The sequence below is a fragment of the Lutjanus erythropterus genome, chromosome 18 (assembly GCF_056507025.1).
Source record: "Lutjanus erythropterus isolate fLutEry1 chromosome 18, fLutEry1.hap2, whole genome shotgun sequence".
NCBI lineage: Eukaryota > Metazoa > Chordata > Actinopteri > Lutjaniformes > Lutjanidae > Lutjanus > Lutjanus erythropterus.
The window spans coordinates 9,190,161-9,211,331 of NC_139334.1; the positions used below are offsets into that span (position 1 = coordinate 9,190,161).

The 21,171-nt window shown below is 41.7% G+C and overlaps 2 protein-coding genes across 2 annotated transcripts in view; one reads left to right on the forward strand and one right to left on the reverse strand.

Moving 5' to 3' along the window:
• LOC146310609 (cysteine-rich motor neuron 1 protein) overlaps nt 1–15,375 on the forward strand; it is a 45,376-nt gene extending 30,001 nt beyond the window's left edge. The window contains exons 9-15 of the mRNA XM_084742883.1: nt 3,626–3,747; nt 6,480–6,698; nt 8,795–9,010; nt 11,721–11,942; nt 12,921–13,043; nt 13,880–14,058; nt 14,540–15,375. Coding sequence (XP_084599009.1) covers nt 3,626–3,747; nt 6,480–6,698; nt 8,795–9,010; nt 11,721–11,942; nt 12,921–13,043; nt 13,880–14,058; nt 14,540–14,734 — 1,276 coding nt within the window. The 3' untranslated portion in view covers nt 14,735–15,375. The remainder of the gene's footprint in view (nt 1–3,625; nt 3,748–6,479; nt 6,699–8,794; nt 9,011–11,720; nt 11,943–12,920; nt 13,044–13,879; nt 14,059–14,539) is intronic.
• A 3,247-nt stretch (nt 15,376–18,622) lies between these two features.
• Nucleotides 18,623–21,171, reverse strand: part of eif2ak4 (eukaryotic translation initiation factor 2 alpha kinase 4) — a 30,085-nt gene continuing 27,536 nt past the window's right edge. The window contains exon 39 of the mRNA XM_084741937.1: nt 18,623–18,802. Coding sequence (XP_084598063.1) covers nt 18,745–18,802 — 58 coding nt within the window. The 3' untranslated portion in view covers nt 18,623–18,744. The remainder of the gene's footprint in view (nt 18,803–21,171) is intronic.

The window sequence follows — 21,171 nt, forward strand, 5'->3', positions numbered from 1 at the left end:
TCTCAAAACAACGATCAAAAACACATCAGGACAAAAGCAGCCTTTATGAAACGTATACAGTTGGGATTCTTCTGGTATCTCAACCATGCTGCGTGGAGCCACGGCTCAAGATGGGACCGATATGTGCACAGAGGAGAGGAGAGGAGAGGAGAGGAGAGGAGAGGAGAGGAGAGGAGAGGAGAGGAGAGGACAAGGACCCTGTGGGGAAAAGAAGAGCAGGAAGTCCTGGCTTTATCCTTCATAAGCAGCTGTTTAGGTCTACCCTCAGAAGTCTGAAATCCTGTGAGAGCTTGCCAGCCTTACAATGCAGATCTGTCCTCTCACACAAGATCTCTGCATGCAGCCACCACAAAGAAACAAAAGGCACAAAGGACCTCTGTGTTTATACAGTACTGGATGTATAGATGGCATCCTGTGTGTATACAATGATGTACATATTCAAAACTGAAGGTGCTGGACTTAAAAACAGCATGAATGTAAACCTTGTAAACTCTATGTAGCCATATGTTGAGCACTATTCTCTTGTGTTAACAGTCAAAATGTTTCTTTTCTGACATCACCCTCAAAGTGGGAAGCTCAAATGTCTGTTGTACTGCTGTGTTCCAGGTTACAAGTCATGGACATGTAGAGAATCTGACAAATCATTATCATTTCACTGCTTCCTGATTGATCAGCAACTGAAAAGACAGTGAACAGTGAAAACTTGCAGTGACATTTGGCCATGTTTCAAGCTAAAACTAACACATATGATAACGCACCAGTTACTGTGAGATAATAACTAACATTACCATTTGATATTGTCACACAATATGACAGAAAAAGGGTTAAATTTACTCTGAAATATCAACACACATCTTGGACATGTCTATTTAAGCCTGGAAGTGAGAGGCACTAGATGCAATCATGTCTTGTCCAAGTGTGTAAGCTAAGCAGCTATAACAGGGCTGCCAGTTTGTTAGCTTACATTTTCCTTATCATACTTTAACCACTTGTGTTTGATGTAATCTGAATGAACATTACACAGAATTTAGTCTTCCCGTGAGCATAATTTCACATGACATTACTGACTTAACCAGATCATTTCTGAGGTCAGGTGAAGACACAGCGAGACATTAATGTTAATGTTAGCCTGCATATGCAAGCTTGATTACAGCCAGTGAGTTTTACTTCCAGGCATAGTGTTAAATAAATATACCCAAAATGTATGTTGATATTTCAGAATTACTGTAATTTACGCCCTTCCTATCCATATCATGTCACACTGTCAAATGACACTTCTAGCCAGGAAGTGTCTGAATGTGAACGTTAGCCAGTGAGTTATCAAATATGGAAGTTTAGCTTGAAATATGGCCTAATTCTCTATGTTTGTATGACTTGCAACCTGGAATGCAGCTGCACAACATTTTAGCTTCTCACCCTGAGTGTGACGTCAGAGGAAAATGACCTCTGTGTGAATACAGTGAATTCTCAGGGTAGCTCTTACAACTGAAGATGTGTATTCCATTTTTCATAGCTCAAAATCATCACTCTGACCTCACAGGTCATGAATGGCATTTTTGTGGCCATCACAGTTGCGGCACACTGGAAATTGTGCCGAGCCAGCAGTCCCAGGGCCGGGGCCCCCAGTGCCTCCCCAAGCCCCTCTATCCCCCTGGAGCCCAAAGCGCTGCTTGGCATTCCACACACCATCTTTAAACAAAGCCTTGCTCTAAGGTCGCAGCACTCTCTGTCTCTGTATTTGTACAGTGAGGCTCTGGCCAAACGCTCACAATGTTGTTTCAATGGCTGTTATTGCTGTTTCAGCATAGATAGGGTGCTCTATTTGCTGAGCTTGACATGCTCTGTCCTCTTTATGGGACACAGCACCCGTCCATGGGTTCGAGTGCTTCTTTTATTTATGCTGCCATGGCAGATGAAGATTAATGGAGTAATTATCCAGGTCTAATGAGGCCACTGCTTCATGAAATAGGTATCATCACTTACCTTGAAAAAGAGAGCTGGAGAGGGAGGCTAGGTGGTTGAAAGAGAAGTGAATGCAGACGGGGGGCGGGGGGTAGAAAGAGAGCTGAGAACAAGTGTAGGTAGTGTAGAACAGTAGGTTTTTACAATTTATCAACCTGCAGCTCATCTATGTTTTTACAGACAGATAATGAGATACAAGTAGACTGTTTCCAGTCTCTGCAGCTACTGCTCCTCTCTCTTTGTATGTGAGCATATCTCTTCATTCATTTGATTCAAGTTTTCTTTATGGTCAGTTTAGTTAAATTGGTGCTTAATTTACAAATCAGTGAACAGCATCATCTCTTTTTCTTTCTTTCTGTGCTCCCCAGTCAACATGCCTTCCAGGCCTGGAATTTTGTCATTTTAGGGACAAGGCCACTTGGTCTTTGAAGGCATTTTTTAGGGCACAAAGGCCAAATGGCAGGGCAGCTAGGCTAAAATGATTTCAATATGGAAAAAGATCCTGTAAGTAGTTATGAGGAACTTTATTGAAATAAGAAGTTACTATTTAAAATAATGAAATGGTGTCATGCCCTTATTTTACAAAAGTTCTCATTGTTTTGAGATACTAAGTTATTATTTTCAGATAGCCTACTAAGTAACCTACAGAAACTATCAGAATTTTTTTTCATCACATTGGCAGAGATGGGCTTTTAGATGGAGAGACAGCACATGGAAAGTAGCACAATAAAAATACACGTTCCACAGAGGAGACAAGCATATGCAACACATATCTAGCTGTTTGTCACTGTTAACAGAGTCTTCAGTCTGCAGTGTGAACCACATAAAGTAACACCAGCTTCATGATCAAACAAAGTTTTGTCACATCAAGACTTCTGTCCACATTTGAACACTCACTTTCTCACACTCATCCACACTGGCACTTTCTCTCTCTCTTTCTCCTTCTCTGCTGTAAGACTGGATCATACTTAAATAGTCTGGTCTTCGAGCATTTCATACCAGACTCAAAATCTAACCCACCACTGGTTGTGTGCAAAGCATTTCACTTGCTGTTACTCAGTCAGAATCTCAACAAAAGACAATGGTGTGACAGGAAAGAAGCAGAAGAGAACTTCAGCTGGGCCAGTGCGTGCAGGGCATCAAGGCCAAACAGAAGGGTTACAGTGGCCATGGACTTTGTAGCAGCCGTGAAATTCCTGCCCTGATGCCTACATTAGCTCCTGTCTGGCCGCTGCTCTTTGGTTCTCCTATATGTCCGCCAAAGGCTTTTGGAGTAATAAGGATGGCAGCAGGGTGAATTGAAAGCATCTGAATTGGCTTTAGATAGCTCCATCCAGAGTCTTTGGGCCGGTAAGACGTGCAAACCACAGGGAGCTCACGTGTTGGCTTTTTATTTGGCCTTCTTTAAGGGCAGCTAATATACTGTAGAGAGGAGAAAGCAGGTCCAGATGTTGATTATACCAGACTTGAGCATCTGGGTTTCACTCACAACACCACGCTGCTCCATAGACTCCTTTTCATCTGGGAGATATCTTAAATGTGACACAATGTTGAAGCTATTTGAGCTGCACAGGCATGGCATTGTTTACTCACTGACACACTCTTCAAGTAGTCAAGTTTCATATATGTGTGCCTCATCAAATGTATGTTTGTTGCTTTGCAGGAGGAACAAGCATGGCTGTGAGATGTGTCGCTGTGTCAAGTGTCCTCCCTTCACCTGTGACAAGCACTGCAGCGACGGCTATCGGCAGAACAGGAAAGGCTGCTCCATCTGCATGTGTAAAGGTAACTGAGCTGCTGCAAAATCCAAGGCAATATTTCTGACTGAGTAATAGCTCAATGACAATAATGTTACAAAAGTTTGGAGATGATTACTGGTGCTTTCACAAGATGATTACCGTGTAGGTTCTTTACTTAGCTAGAAGAATTCATTCAATAGGCTACTTGAGTTGTAAAATACACAAAGTAAGCTGACTTTGAAGTTGTCAGAGACTGATCTCTGAAGGCAGGAAGACACTTACAATACATTCGTCAGGAGGCTGGTCTGTGTTTTGAAGATTCAGCAACTGCTGGCCATTAAATGTAATGCTATACGAGCATGGTCCCGAAACCCGTGACCTTATTGTAGATAGTCATGGTCATAAGAGGATGAAGTGGGCCACCAATCTCATTCCAAAATCACTCATAAGGCTTATTCACACACAGTTCTTGGTATATTCCTGGGGTAACCCTTTAGACACTGCTAGTGATTTTGCCTATTGAGCCATGCAGGTACATTCAGGAACATTTCTATCATGTACCTTTTCACTCATGCCGTGGAAACAGAGGGAGCAAGGGACACGCCAGCAGTTGGTAGTAATGCAACACTTAGGAACGGCAGCTGCCATCAAACTCAACAGAAAAAGAAGAAGATGGGGCAAGGTCGGATGTTCGTCCAGGAATATGGTGGGCGAGGAGCTGTCTTCGTCTCTAGTGGAGGGTGGTGATTAGTTTGCTCGCTCCATGTGAAAGCTTCTTTTGCCAGATGGATGTCATCCTAACATGCTTGGCCCTGCAATGTTACCTTTACTGCTTCTTCAAACCTGGCACAAATGTCCAAAGGTCACTTTAAACTCACAAAACACGTTTTTGACCATAAATCAAGAATTCATGTGCTAATTATGACAAAATTTCACACAAATATCTGATAGGATACTAGCAGTGCTTGAGAGTAACTACTTACATGTAATTATATTGCTCAATAAATATAATTATAATCTGTTACAGTTATTGCAAAAAATCTGTAATTAAATTACAGTTCATCAGAAGTTTGCCAATTACAAAGAGGTTACATTCAAATATTCTTTTCAGGTTTCATCTTCACTCTACTGAGTGACCTCTTCTAGTTAAATGTTTTGGTACAATGACCTTCATCTGGTCATTTTAATTTATTTATTTTCCAAAATAACCTGATTTAGGTTGTTGTACATTATTATTAATTATACATCTCTGATTGCCAGTGAAGATTGCCAGAGTTTTTTGTTCTGCATTTTCGACCACTGTTCTTCTAGATACCTGTCAGTCTGCAGCTGTGCAAAAGTTTTGCTCAGTTTTTGAGGTGGAAAATTGGAGGTACAGATTTCCAAGAATATTGATCCCTGCTCCTATTCACACGTGACCCCATTCAGGAAATGTTCCTGAACATTTCAGAGATAGACTGCATATGTGAAAGGGGTTATAATGAATCTCAGTATCAAATTAGGAGTCTATCTTGAAATTTACTCATCACTTTGTATTCATGGATACATTTTAACCCCTATCCCGATATGGCATATGGATATAGTTATCTCTTAAGGGTTATACATCAAGAGTTACAGCCTGATACATAAATACAGTAGCACCATACGGCCTTAGCTGTAAGCAGTATATAGGTTAGCTGGTGGAAGGAGACAGGCGAGTTCTGTTAGCAGAGTTGAGTTTGTGCCACTGAGCTGCAGCTTTGATTTCCTGTGACCTTCTGCTGCTCTACTGTGGAGACTTTCATGCATGCCTATTTTGGTTCTTGTTGGTGTTTAGCTTTATCCAGCAGAGGCTGTGTGTGCAACTCTAATTAGATTCCCTCAACCTTAAAGTTTAAAGCAAGAATGCAGATGCCATATTTATGCTCCGCCACATTTTATGTGATGTGTTTATTTTGCCCATTTAGCTGTATTATAAATATTTCAGCCTCAAATATACTTATGGTTTTCCTGCATGGTGAGATGATCAGTGCATCTCCACAAAGAGAGGGACACACTCACAGTGGTACCTGCTGCAAATAACCTGCTGTTTACCTGATTGTGAAACTCTCCGGACTGTGAAAATATTTAGGGATAGGGAACTTTTTTTGGAAGTACTATTTGTGTGTGTGTGTGTGTGTGTGTGTGTGTGTGTGTGTGTGTGTGTGTGTGTGTGTGTGTGTGTGTGTGTGTGTGTGTGTGTGTGTGTGTGTTTTTATTTTATGGTTTGCATAAAAGTGAAGAGACATCAAAACATCTGCCTGAACTCTGCAGCGTTCCACTGTTCACTTCGGCTTTTTTCCAGATCCCAGTGGATTCTCACAATCTTTAACAGCCCTGCTGAGTTTAACACATGCTGGGGCCTTGTTACTGGCAGCTAGAATCCTTCATAAAGTAAATCTCTGCCTTTTAGTTGTTTTTTTTTTTTCAGTTGACAAAAATTGTGGGAAATTCATTAAGCTGTTTTTGTGGCTGGATTATGAATTGACCATTGGGACACAAATACTCAATAAAGGAGGATCAAACGTTTCCCAGTAGATGGAACCATAACCACTTAGATCTCACTTTAGCCTCTAATGAAATTGGACCTAAGACAATAATACTGGCCCTTTTTACTGTAAATCATAAATGTACTTAATGAAATTTCCACAGTGAATTTACAAGGTTCCTTCCCAGAGCAGGCTATGTTGCTTTCTGAATTTTTGCACAAGTCCTCAGCCACTTCAGTAATGTCTGTGTGTTTCATGTTTGTGTCTCTAGAGAGTGGACATGTCCCAAGCACCACTGCCCCGGCACCAATGCCCAGCTATTGCCTCACCTCCAACGGGCACCGATACGAGGAAGGTGACAGCTGGCATGACGGCTGTCGTGACTGCTACTGCCACTCCGGACGGGAGATGTGCGTGCTCATATCCTGCCCCGTGCCCAGCTGTTCTCATCCAGTTGTGAGGCCTGACCAGTGTTGCCCTACGTGTGAGGGTATGTCTCTGGAATTTAGACGTGACTTTATTTTATATCCAGTTTTAAAGGATCATTCCATGTTATTGGGGCTACTAATACTAATACTGATACATGTAGCTGTATCTTTAACTTTAGGGCATGTCTATCAAGTACATTTACATTCAGCAGCCGCTCCAAAACACACAAATATAACAGCAAGGATCACCGAGCAGTGACAGCTTCTATATAACAGCAAAGCTAATGCTAGCTGAGCTAACATAGTGCTGCAGTAGGAAGTTACTCAAAAAGCAACTTGAAAAAACACTTGCCGGCATCAAAACTACTACTGTCACTATTTAGTTATCTTCAAATGATGTTTAACGTTTACACAGTCTTTTTACTGTCCCTCAATATTACAACATTTGTCCAACATCAGCTAATGTGGCTATCCTCTGTGGGACCATGCTAACACCAAATTCAACAAGATGACCTACAAAATAAAAACCCTAAAACAATATAAAACATACCAGAAGTTAAAGCTTGGAAGTTTGAAGTCAGCTCACAGACAGCTGGTATAGATCCACTGGTGAGGTTACCGACTGGTCCTCATTGAAAAAAACAGTCCAACAAAGTAAAATGCACACGCACATTATCAGAAATAAACTTTTTTTTTATCCAGGCAGCTCTCTGTCCTCTGAAGTTTGGGGTCAATGTGATGATTTGTGCTGGTACTTTGACATGGTGTCAATAAGTTTGGAGCCAAGCAATGTAGTAAGTAGTGTTGAGCCTATTACTTAAACTAAGAAATGCAAATGTACCTTCTGTCCCGGAAAATAATGGATGAGAAGTGCTTTTCTCCTGATAAAAATAAGAAAATAAGACAATCAAGCAACCGACCAGAAGGTGTCAGCCCTACTGTTTAGTTTTGGCCATTATTCCTATTGGTAATAATGACATTGTTCTCACTCACAGTGAGAACACAGCCTCGCTGTGTCCCGGCTGCTGTGGAGGTCTGGGGACTGCAGCACGAGCAGCCTCGCTCTGTTCCCGGGTCATGGTGCTCTCTGCCCCATGGATCTGCCGCTGAGCAACAGATGTTTTCAGGCTACATAGCATCATCTTCTTCTTCTGCTCATTTCCGTGGTTCTCTTCTTCTTCGAGTGACAAATTTTTGTCAAATAATCCATCACAGCGTCCCCTACCGCCCTGTAGTAAAGACAGCAACTGACAAGATATTTCGTCAATGACAGGGAAGCATTGTGGCTTAAATGACGATATATTTTGTCAATGGCAGGGAAAGAGTTAAAAATCTTCTCATCCTCATTTTAAAAACACAACTACCACTGGTGTGAAATCATTTTGGCTGTTTCTTGTGTAGTATCATTTCTCAAAAAGTCTCATGAAGCAACTTACAAAACAGCGAATCATGGTCACCACTCTGCATGTCTCAACATACAAAAAAAACAAAAGTTTTAAGACTCACTTTGGCACTCAATTATTTGTAAGAAACGAGCTGTAATTAATATGCATACTTGCTTACACGCACACACACATCTGGCAAGAGTACACAGTATCCTCACAGCCCAATCAAGCGAAAGCTTTGGATCATTAGCTAGCTTTTAGGCCTTGGACTTGCTGGCCACTTAAACTCTCAAAGAGTCTGTGTCTGTTTCTCTAAAAATGGAAGGCACACTGATCCACACCCACACGTTTTTATCCACAACCCTCCAACTCATGCGGGATATTTATGGAGGAGTGACTCAGTTGGCTGTTCAAATATTTAGGAGTGAAAGAATGTCTACAACTTTCAGGAGCTACACACACGTTGCAGTCAGGGGACAACAGGCTAACTCTTTGCAGATGTCTGCTACTCTGCTGGACAGAAAGATGTTTTCAACTAAATTAGTGTCAAAACACAACTTGGACACCACCCCACACTGCCCGAGGCTTCTTTTTAAGGGATATTGTGGTCTCCCATGCATCCTTATTCTCGTAACCTCTGACTCTGTTTACTCTCTCGAGATGGTGTTGCACTTATTGTTATGGGCTGAATGACTGTTTGTTTGGCACAGAGCAGAATGTGAATTTGATAGCAGAACACAAACGTGACTGTTTCCTTTCCTCCTCTTCTGTAGATGAGTCAGGCAGCGGTCAACCAGAGGGGATGGACATGGTGGTGTGCAGAGCCCCTGGGGGGGAGTTTTATGTGGAGGGGGAGACCTGGAACCTGGACGAGTGCACACGCTGCACCTGCAGAAAAGGACGTGTCCTGTGTGACACTGAAGTGTGTCCTCCTGCTCTTTGCCAGACACCAATCAGGAACAAGGACACCTGTTGCCACGTATGCCCAGGTAAGAGGAAAATGGCCAGGGTACAGGGAGACAGAGGCAACTGACCATTCCTAAGTCCCCCTTTTTAATCTGTGCTCCAATAGAGTGCTTCAGGAATGAGTCTCAAAACACTGAAGGGAATTGGCATATTAGCACTTCGGGTTCCCTTGGCTTGTCAGTGGATTTTTAAATTGTCTTTTGTTATTTGCCTGAAATAAGGTCAAGCTTAAGAGGTTTTCACGTTTTTTCCAAAATACACTCTTTTATGTGTGTTTAAAAAGGCAATTGCTAACAAGAGCTAAAGGTTGTCAGGGACTTTAAACATCATCATGCTGAACACTGGTCATTTAGTTATGGCGTAGTTCATTTATAGCCTTACATTAGCTTTTTACTTCTGATGATTGCATTTATGCTCCAAAAAAAAGGGGTTTATTTATGAAGATTATCCTGCTTAACAAAATGTTTTAGCTTCATAAACTTATGTTTGCCACAGAGCTTAATTTCTGCATTAGTCCAAAATCCAGTGGAAAAATCCCATTGGCTTTTTGTGGAGGGAACCAGAGCGATGCTAAGTTCTGGGTTCGCCTACAAAAATACGTCATCCCTGCAAAGCTTGTTACCCAGTGGAAGTTCTGTCAACTTTCTCCTTTTATGTTTTCTGTACGTAAGTATGCTATGTGCTATGCTTGTCTCTGTTGAAAAGAAAACCACATTTTGAAAATATGCTGCTGGGCAACCCATAAAAGCAACATATATAGTAGTGTTTTAGTAGTGTTTTTTTTTTTTTAACATTTGCTAATTTGAGATTGAGTGATTTGAATGATTATTGTATGTTATGTTTAGTCCCCTAGCAACATCTAATAAATATCTTCAAAATTTGGTTTTCTTTTCGACATAGACGAGTCTAGCCCATAGCTTATCTAAGTACAGAAAAGAGAAGAAAGTTGACTGAGGTTCTGCTGGGTACCAAGCTTGCTCAGTTGTATTGGAGCACATAGCAAAAAGTGTGGGACTTAGGAAGGGTCAATGACAGAAAAATACCTGGGGGGGGGTGTCAGCAGTTGGGGTAGTGGGCAGAGCAGTATATAGCTGTTTTGGATGTGCTATCAGCATGTGGTTTCGGAAGGTCTTGTATGTTGCACTCTGTCAGGCAGTTTTATGTCAGGCACACAGACTCATAAAGAAACCAGCCAAGACCGGTTGGGTTTACATAGTGATCCTCCGGGCAGGCAGCAGTAGCACATGTGGACTGCTTTCACCCAGCGGCCTGCACTGGAGGTTCATCATAACTCTCTCATAGCTGGAAGGGCAAGAATGTAACTGATTTTGCTAAATCTGTGCTATTCCCCAGGTTATGGGAATAAACTCTGACACAAACGCAAAACCACACACATATTTTATTTACAAGTGCACCCAAACACTCAAGCCTCTCTCATACACTTAGAATCAACATATCCCATGCACTCCCCCAGCATGAGGCCCACAAATCAGCAATGCATGACTGCGCCTGAGAGCTGCTCCTTGAGAATGCCGGCCCGCCTTATCGCTGCATCTCCCCTCACAAAAGCAGATTGTCAGAGGCCGGCCTTTGATATATGTATGGGCCTGGTCACCAGGAATGTGGGAATAATACACATCTCACTGACAGGCCCTATGATGTATGAACACTACTGTAGGGTATACATGCTAATGAAGTCTTTGGTCCTGAGAAGGCCATAGATCTCAGGCCTGCAGGGGTCTGATGAGACAGAGATAAGGCCTTGAAGCTGACATCTGCCATATGGAGTCACTTGTGTTTGTTTTTAACATACAGTAAAGCATCTTATCTCAAACAGTAACCCTAAAGGCCCTATAACTTTTGCGGATTGAGATGTTACAGCAGGGATAAATGCAAGAGTTAAACGGAAGGAGACCTCTCCATGTAGTTACGTACAGCTCAGACAAAATTAAGGTTTTTATTTGAAAATGGCTATTCTCTACAAGCTAAACTTAGGCTCTGACCTTACATTGCCAAGTCCTATTAAGTGAGGAAAGAGGCTGAAACATAACCTTGGACACAGCTCCATGTCTTACCTTAAAGGGATAGTTCAGATTATTTGAAGTGGGGTTGTATGAGGTACTTATCCATAGTCAGTGTATTATCTACAGTAGATGGCGGTCAGTGTGTCCCCAGTTTGGAGAAGCAGAGAAGAGTACCAGCATGGACAATCGGCATTGTACTGCAGCAGACAGTTTAGCAGAAAGAGGTACTTTAGAAGCTGGTGTTTTATAAGCCAAATTTCACTCTGTCAGAACCAAACAAACACCAAAGGTGAAGTAATTTTACTTCAAAGAGAGTCTTCTGTGAAATAAAATGACTGATTTCACCTGTGGAGTTTGGTTGGTTTGGAGGCCTTATTTAACAGAGGTTTCCCATCACAAAAGACTGTGAAGATATTATAAATGTAGCGTACACTTAAACTCATACAGATTTTTTAGGCAGCTAAAATACCTTTTGTTGCTGACCCTGTCCACAGCAGTTCATTGATTAGCTTTTGTGCTGGTGCCCCTCTGCTTCTCCTTACTGGGGGTTCGCTGGCTATATATATATATATATCTATATATATCTAAAGTAGGCAATACACTGACTGTGGATAAGTACCTCATACCTTACATCAAATAATCTGAACTATCACTTTAACATTTGAGTATTTTCATTATTAACCCTGCTTGTATCTGTGTGTAACCACAGATGAGACACAGAGCCCCTTGCTGCCAGTGAACAAGAGCCAGCAGGAGTACTGCATAACCAACGATGGAGACGTGCTGCTGGCGGGAGACTCCTGGAAAGCAAACGCCTGCACCAGCTGCACCTGCAACAACGGCACCATTCAGTGTTTCTCTCAGCGCTGTCCGGCTGCCAACTGCAGGGTGCCTGTCTTACGCAAGGGCCAGTGCTGCCCACACTGTCTCGGTGAGTATTTAGGTACGTCTCAATCAAGAGAAAGCTGCCTTTTATAAGTATTTGTGCCTTTAGACTCAGCTTTTGAGTATTTTTATTAAGCTAAAATTGCACTGAGGTTTTTCCTGTCAAAGGTTTTTTGGAGGGAGTTTTTTCCTTACCTGAGTGGACCAGAGTTTTTTCCTTTCCCTGTGTCGATCACTGTGCAGATTGTAAAGCCTACTGAGGAAAATTGTGATTTGTGATGTTGGGCTATATAAATCAAATCTGACTTGATTTGATTTGACTAAAACTTTGAGTTTATGCATTCTAAATGTGGTTTACATTGCATGCGTAAATCTGGCTTATATAACACTTCCACAAAGTGAGAACAAGAGCTGTCAGGTTGTCATCTTTTTTTCTAGTAAGTGGTACCAATGGAACAAGGCACATCATGTTGTTGGGAAAGTTATAATTCATAATGCTGCATGTCAAAAAGAGGGTGTGACTGAGGGGTTTCCACACTGAATGTGCGTGTATGTGTTTGCTCATTAGCCACTCTGGCGCTACACTGGCAAACACATTCGTAACAACATTCCATGTGACATTCACACACTCAGAGCAAAAACATTCCTCGAGCATCCGCACATTCACACGTGTTTCCTGTCCCCGGCTGAGTCGGCCGGCAAACACTCTCTGTGTGGCAGCACAGGAAGGCAAAGCTCCATGTCAGCTTTTCCTATAGAGGAAAACTTCAGCATAGGCTCCCATTGTTCGCCCTGATATGTAGCCGTTTCACCAGGCCTTTGTTTTTGTTATTTGCCCGGTGGAAAACAAAGCTTTTTACGTAATGCCTTTACAAAGCAGTACAGTGGAATTTAAGAGAACACTTCCTCTGAACACAGCTTATCAAGTGAGACACCGGGTAGTTCGTACACTGACTCACAGAGATGTTTATGTCTGGAATGCTTTATATTACACCAGTAATGGATCGTATTCCTGTTTGAACAGAAATTACAACCTCAGTGCCGGTGATGGTGTCAACCAACGCACCCAAGACAACGGTCACTACTACAGTGGAGAGTGCAGTGTGGATCACCACTGTCACTGTACCGCCCATCATTGCTGATACAGGTACCTGCTCATTAAATCCCCACTTCATATTCCCTTTAAAGCTGCAGTAGGCAATATTATCATCTCCTCCTGGCTTAGATCGATGGGGCTATAGTTTGTCCACAGCTAATCTCACATACCACTGGACCCATCAGCTTAAAATTTGTTGTGGATATTTATGACCGTATGCTCCAGGACCTCCCACAGTTGCGGTGATTCAAAATTCTGGAAAAACCTTAAAAACTTATATAAAACCTATATAAAATCTATATATAACTTATACCAACTGCTGACTCTAACTCGAGTAACTAGTTACATGTAATTAAATTACAGAATAAATGTAATTGTACTCAGCTGGCACGGTGGTGCAGTTGTTAGCTCTGTCGCCTCACTGCATGTTTCTGAGTTCAAATCCCCCAGCCAGACATGCAGCATAATAGGTTAATTGATAACGCTACATTGCCTGTAAGTGTGAGTGTGAGTGTTTGTTTGACTCTATGTTCATACACTGTGAAGTAATAACCCCATTCAAGTTACTGGCATCACTGTGTGTACTCCCTGCCAAACTCTGTAAATGTTTATACTAATGGATGGTGTTTGGAATTCCTTGAAAAATGATTGAAAGGTATATTAACTAATTAATGCCGAATTAAAACAATAATGATAAATGAGCACTGGTTAAACATGATCCCTCTCGAGACATCCAGTGTTCATTTTTCAGTCTTAACCCAGGATCTCTGCCAAAAGCAAAGAAATGAGCTGTTTTCAATTTGAATTTGGTAAATGTTGCGGGCACAGTAATGAAAAAGCTTTCTGTGAGACGGATATCCAATATTGACGATGTCTCTGTCCCACAGATGAGCCAGGTTTGGGTGAGACTTACCCCAGCCAGACAGAGATGGCCCTCATCTACCAATCAGCAGCCTGGATCCTGGCAGGTCTCCTGCTGGCCATCATCATTTTCCTCATCGTGGCGTTACTCATCAACAAGAAGAAAAAGTGGGTGCAGATGTCCTGCTACAGTGCACCAAAGAAGGTGAGAAGTCTTTTGTAAATCACATAAATCAGTTCATTATTTTGACTCAAAATGGTCAGTGCAGCTTCTGCTACAACCAGAACAAGGTAATGTCAATCAGAAAACTGTCCAAGTCTAGCATGAAATGAGATTATAGTGTCAGAAAGAGAAAGAGAGGGAGAGACAGCTAGCTAATTTACATCAATTGTTAGCCAGCTAGTTAGCTAACTAGTTAGCTAGTGTTTTGCTTACATACGCTTTCTTAAGATGTAACTATAAATGCCACTTTTACAGGTCACCCAGCAACATCCTTTAACCATCTTTTTTTCAAGATATGTGAGCCTAGCATGTAGCATATCTAAGTACAGGAACAGTGTTGCCAACTCTTTCAACTCGCTCAACTGTTATTGGAGCACAAAGCAAAAGGGGGCGGGACTTCGGAAGGGTCAGTTGTGGCTTCAACCTAATGAGGGATTTTGTTCTTTTTCCTGTTCCTGTTTAGACGGTGATCCTAAAGAAGCATGTAAACAAGAACTCAGTGGTCTACATGGAACCCTCCAAGGAGAACAAATTTCAGAATGTGAAGAACGACTGTGGCATCATCCACTTCTCTCCAGAAATGAGCTCCCCGTGTGTGGACAAGATGACCATCCCTCGGGCCAAGCTGAGCCTGGGCAACGACTGGACGCCACGCTAACAACACCGCTCAGACCATGTAGATCAGAGCTGTCCGACACCTCCCACTCTCTCTTATACTGCTGTATCCAAGGTGATCGGTGCAACAATGCATACACACACACCTTGGGCGCCGCCTTGTTCCCACCCTTCTCTCTCTGTGTGACAGTAAAACTGAGGATGCTCTGCAAGAGACAAAACAAGCAGCCTCTGTTTTTTCTTTTTGTTTTTTTTTTACCACATGTCCATATTCTTCTGCGTTTGGATCCTTGGGTGGAGTGAGATGCTGGGAGGTGGATGGACACAGGGACACATAAAGGACTCTGCTTTAAAACAGAGAGGGAGGCAGCCAGAGTGGCTCCTCTGTCAGAATCAGACTGACTGTGAACATTGTAATATTATTGCTTATTATTATTGCCTCCTTTGAAACTGGAACTTTGAGGCAATAAGAGGAGCATAAAAAGCTTTAGGACAGGGGTTTGGGCTGTAGTTTAAAGGGGGCGCAGAGGATGATGCCCCCCTGAGCTCAGCAGTGCTTCAAGGATGGAATCATGTTCATCAGCAGGGAGGCCAAAGGAACTGATAATCCAGTTGGAACACGTTGGGTTCAGCAGCCAAATCAGAACAAGTCAACAGGCTTTATAAAGACCCCCCAGATCCAAACCCCTGCTTTAGAATGTGTGGTTTTCCTCTTAGTTTTTGTATATTTCTACAGTATTTGTACTTGTTGTAGTGTTGTTCTTGGCCACCTCTCGTTTTTATTATGGGTGTCTCCGTGGGGCCAGATTGAAACATTTTGAAAATGCCAGTCCAAACATTCCCCCCCTCCCGATCAAGTTCAGGAAGGACATGCTTCCCAAATAATAGGCTTGTTTCTACTTTCACATGACCCGAGCCATTCCATTCAGAAAACTACCGACAACAAACCACAATTCTACAAAGTGAAATGTGTGAATTCCCTCTCTGAACTTGTCCACAGTTGGTAGCCAGGAGTCTTCGTCTGTCCACTCAGCCTCGTCTAGAAGGAGCCAATCGTACTTCATCATCTCAAAAATGAGTCGAAGTTAAAGTGGACTGATGTTCATCCAGGCTGCAGCGGAGACAAAATGGTGCCAGATGCTTCATCTGGACCTATGAGGAATGTCTTTGATACCTTGACTCACTTCATAACTTCATCCACAGCTGTGCATGTGTGTGTGTGTGTGTGTGTGTGTATGTGTGTGAAGTTACTGTTCACACCGAATGTTAGCGATCGTCAGTAATGGTTCATTTTAAAGCCTTAATTCTACAGCCTTAATGCATTTCTTTGTTGAGATCTTGTTTTCATTTAAGGACCGTGTTGGCTATATCAAGGAATCTAAAAGCAGGAATATGTTAAAGGGGTAGTTCAAGTTTTTCAAAGTGGGGTTATACTTATCCATAGTCGGTGTATTACCTACAGTAGATGGCGGTTGACATACTCCCAGTTTGGAAAGGAGTATTTGCTAGCTAGCTAGAGGCTAAGCAATTTACTGCTATAGAAAGGGTCAGAAGCAAAACATATTTTAGCCATTTAACAAAAAAAAAAAAAAATAAATAAAATCAATATAAGTTCAAGTGTACACTATGTTTAGAATATATTCACCAGGAAACCAATGTTATATAAGCCAAATATCGCTCTCTCACTCACGCTCTACCAGACTTAATTAGCAAAATATTGTTGGTCTACCACTGCCTCAGTCTGTCACTGTCTGTTTTTGTGTGTTTTTGCTTGTTTTGAGAGGATAATTTGGATTCACCAGTGTCACACAATAACAACCTAACTGATCAAGGTAGCGGTAGAACAACTCCTGTGTTTTGTGAGACAAAACTGACATTTTGGCTATGGAGTTTGGTGGCTTTGGAGAGAGAGCGATAAAACAGCGATTTCCTGTTGAAAAAGGCTGTCTGATGGCAAACTAAAGAAGTAAAGCAAGATATTCCAAATATAAACTGATGTTGATTTTTTTAGTAGCTAAAAGTTGTTTTGTTGCTGACCCTGTCCACAGCAGTAGCATAGCTTCCTACAGCAGTACTCCTGCTGCTTCTTCAAATTGGGGATGTGCTTATTGCCATCCTCTGTAGCTTATACTGTGGATGCATAAGTATCTCATGCAACGCCACTTCAAAAATTCCAAACTATCCCTTTCAGAGGAACAGATTGCGTTGAATAGCATCACTGATGGTTCTCATCAACTCTTCAAGTGAATTATGGGATGTTAGACTGTAAGGGGAGCTTGCTGGTAACTGTACATTATGGTACACATTACAAAATGAGAGCATGTTAAAGAGACGTAGCACTTTTCTTTGGAGCCAGTGTTTTTTAGAAAGCTCACTGTGGGATTCTTGGAGGGATAAAGGCCTAATCAGGGGATTTGATAGGCATATTAAGCTCACAGAGATGTTAAACCACTCAAGTGAACATGCTGTTGCAGCTAGAGGCTCCGCACCAATCTGATCAGAACAGGGGAAGGACAGAATCTGAGAAGCATTACAAAACAAACCAGGGTTTCATAGAAAAAGGGTTTTGGATCAGAGTTCTCAATCCAGTGCCAATTTCTCAATACAAAGAGTACACAATTCTGATGCCAAAATTGGTTGGAGACCAATTTATATTGAAGTGTTTTAGTAACTCAGTAGGTTTGTGTCTGTTTGAATCATGACCATGTGCTTTAAAATGAAGAGGCGACTGTAAAAGCTTACGCAATTCTTTGTTCTTCTTTGTGTAAAAAAAAAAAGTAGTTTAAATTAGTAGGACAGAAGAGTACCTTATTTATTTTTTCACATAGCTTTATTTATTAATACTATAGTTTGAGATTTTTTTTTTTTTTTTTTTTTTGAAAAATGAACTTTTGGTAGCCAAAGCTGCTGTACATTGTAGACTATTTACCATTTCTATCTGCTATATTCTATACAACCTTATTTATTTCACTGTTGCAAACCCTGTAAATATGTTTCCTAGATGATGAACTGTAACATTTACACTTATTTTGAAAAATAAATGTGTGAACCAAAGTTGCACGCACTGGTTATACTTAAACTGGGTTGGAGGAACAATTCCCTAAAGTGCTGTGATGTCATCCAAGATGGTATCCGTTAGTGGTTTGTCGGCTCATGCACATCTGGTCCTGGAGTTCTGCTCCAAATGGGAATTTGTCTCCTCTTAGTTACTTTAAATCTGATCGTTTTCCCTTTGCTTACTGAGCTTGTTCTCTTATCTCAGTAGCACTTGCAGATGTGTTTAGGGGTTGTTTCTGAGGGGGGTCATCTGACATTTAAGTGCTACCAAAGAGCAAGTACACCTCTCTTCTATCGAGTGGGCTAATAAAACTCTTTGGAAAACACAAAGACGTGCAGGCCAGACCTGGAAACCTGGCTAATCCTCAGTGCCGGCTGGGCTGTTGTTTTGACTTGTTCGTCAAAGCTTGCTCATAAACTTCAAGGTGAGGAAGCTTCTCCGGAAAGATCAATAAAGCAAACATTAGGGTAAGTTTCCCAGGCCTTGGATGTGTCAAAAAGCCTTCAGAGAATCAAACTAAGTAGCCTCAGTAACATAAGCAGGACACTACAGAATCTGCATCTTGAAAAAGGTACAAAATCACAGCTTCATGTGGGAAAAAAGCGATTTATTTCTACTATATATCCCATTGCTACTTAAAAATGTAAAACTGTTGCACTTAATGACACATTATCTTCAGTAAAAAGCCCTCTTTCTTTCTACTTCTATTGTTCTATTAAGGCAGTAAAGTCCAGTGAACCTCTTGTCCACGTTTGTCTGAGAAAGACCACAAAACACTGAAGGATTTTGAGAAAGTTCAGGACTTGAGGTGGAGTAACAATTTAACATAAAAAGAAAAAAAAAAAACACGTCTTTTGGGCTCTGGTTTTCAAAATGAAAAAGGTATGAATCTGTCAATCTTCAGGCAAATACTGTAGGTCCCGGAATGAAAACTGTCTCTACTGAGCCTCAAGCCAAGCGGGACGTTCCCTCAGGCCAGTGGGACATTTTGGTTTTCAGAGAAGAATCTTGTAGTAGTCGTCCTTGTAACTGTACAAGACCACCACAGCCACCCTGCAAGAGGACAAAATCTGTCAGTTACAGTTAGAGTCAGAAGAATATTAAAAACATCATGGAGAACTTCCAAATGGGACATCACAGAATCAGGACAATGAAATTCAGTCGGGAGGGTTTCCAAGATCTTAGATCTCTCTGGCTTAAGAGGTCGGTCCTGTTGAAATAACACAAGACTCAACCCTGGCAAGAGTCCGTGTCCAGGATAAGAAAGTCCTCAGAGAAGAAATGGACAGTCCCCCACCACTCGACTTTTTATTTTCTTCTTGTTCCTGTAGTTGGGTGTTTGACCTTCACTGTTCAGAGTGATGTATATGCAGAGTTTGACAGTAAAAGGCTGCTTTCATATTCGCCTGCTGAAAGTGCAAAGTTTCTCTGTGCTCACTGAGAATCTGATTTTAAAGGGCGGGCCTACAAGAATGATTTGTGACATCACAACTAGTTTGGAAGTCACTCCTGATCCAATTTTCAACTTAACAAGTGTGACGTGAAAAACTCAAACGTCACCAGTGTACATACACTGAGAATGGATTTCACAGACATCTTGTGTCCAGCATGAAAACTTAATATATGATCAATGTTGCATATTTATAGATTCTGGAGTTTCTAATAAGGTAGAAGCAGTGGAGCCCGTTTTCAGGATTTTAATGTGGAAATTACACTTTTTGATAGAAAGACTACATATCGTTTAGTAGTAAACAGCTGTTCAAAAATAATAATAATTTCTGCATTTTTTAATGCACTGCTAACGGATCAGCAGGTATTCAGGTATTGGAATCAGCACTGGGAAGAAAAAAATGGGATTTGAAAATCTCTATAGGACATACAGGCCTTGCCCACAGTAGTTCTGTCTGAAAGGAGAGCTCAGTGTCTGTGACTGCTAAGTTTAGTTTATGGTCTTGCTGCAGCAAGGTGATTGCATGAGCCCTTTACCCCACTCATCTGGCCTCAGTTGCCTCTACCCCGCATTTGCTGAAAGCAACTAAACAAACACATAAAAGCACATGCTGAATATATCCATTGTTGCCTCTGTGACGCTCATTTATCAGCAGAGACTTTTCCCCCCCTAAATGGCAAATCAAACACACAGCAGAGACAGGAAATTAAAACCAACTGCTCTGGAAGAGGCGGACAGAAAGCCAGAAAGAGAAGCTTTGATTTCTTTTTTTGTTACCATCTCATTCATGGAAGAGAAAATCCGCTGAATCCCTCAGAGGTTGCTCTCTATGGGCATTCACGAGCGTCACAACACTGGAAGCTCAAACACTGAGGATTTAGCCCGGGCTTTGAAAAAAAACATTCTGCTGGGAAACTTGGGAATAAAGCACTCCATCCAAAACCGCAGTAATGGATGGAGCACGGCCCCCCTGTGCCGCGATCTCAGTGTCAATCAACTTGGGTGTTAAGAGACAGACATCAGAAGACCAAACAAGGCTAATCCTTCTCCAGATTTCACCTCAGGAAATGGGATCAGCTGAGGATTTGATGTTCTTCAAGGCAGTAGTTATCCGTCTAACAGTTCCCTTTGAAGGACTGACTGTCACTGTTACACCTGGAGTGCGTGGGCTTGGTCGGAGCTTTGGAGTGGCAGCTGCCCGTAAAAGGAAGTCTGCCTTTTTTAAGTGGTCTTTAATGTATTCCACTGTTTGCCCCAGGTTTCATTTTAATAAAAATAGCAAGTTAGTAGCGGCTGAAAACATGTGGCGAGGACATGGGGTCTAAGGCTCGTCTTCCATGAAGGCTCCTGCTGAGACAAGATGTCTTCAGCTGTTTGTTTGAAAAATGTCTTGACGGTTTCAAGTTCCAGCTGTTTCTTTAATTTTGAGTGAGAAAAAGTTAAATAGAAAAACATTTTGATGATAAAAACAAGACTGTGCAGATGAAAAAGGAGTTTCAAAAGAAATGGTAAAGATTTTCTCTCACTTAAATCTTTTCTGCGTGCTCTAATTATCAGATTTTTTCACATTGATTTACATAATAAACAACAAATAACTGCCTCTGTTCATTAAATCGGAGTATTTAGAGGACAGCCAGTGGGAAAATCTCCTCACTGTAGCTTCCTTACTGCTGTATCACCACAATAAACACAAACTATTTACAGCTTCCTTTCCAGAGCACAAAATGTAGGTAATCTGGCAACTGAATTTTAGTCATTCTAGCAGCACAGTTGTACAGACTGAAGACTGGTCAGTTGGTCCACCGCTTATATCTCAACACCTATTGGATGGATTGCCTTGACCAGCAGGTTTTTGTGTTTGTCTTAACAAATACTGAATGGACAGAATTGTCCTGAAAGTCCCCAGAAGATAATTTCTAATAACTTTAATGATCTCCTGACTTGAGCTTGTGCCACCAGGGGCTCAACATTT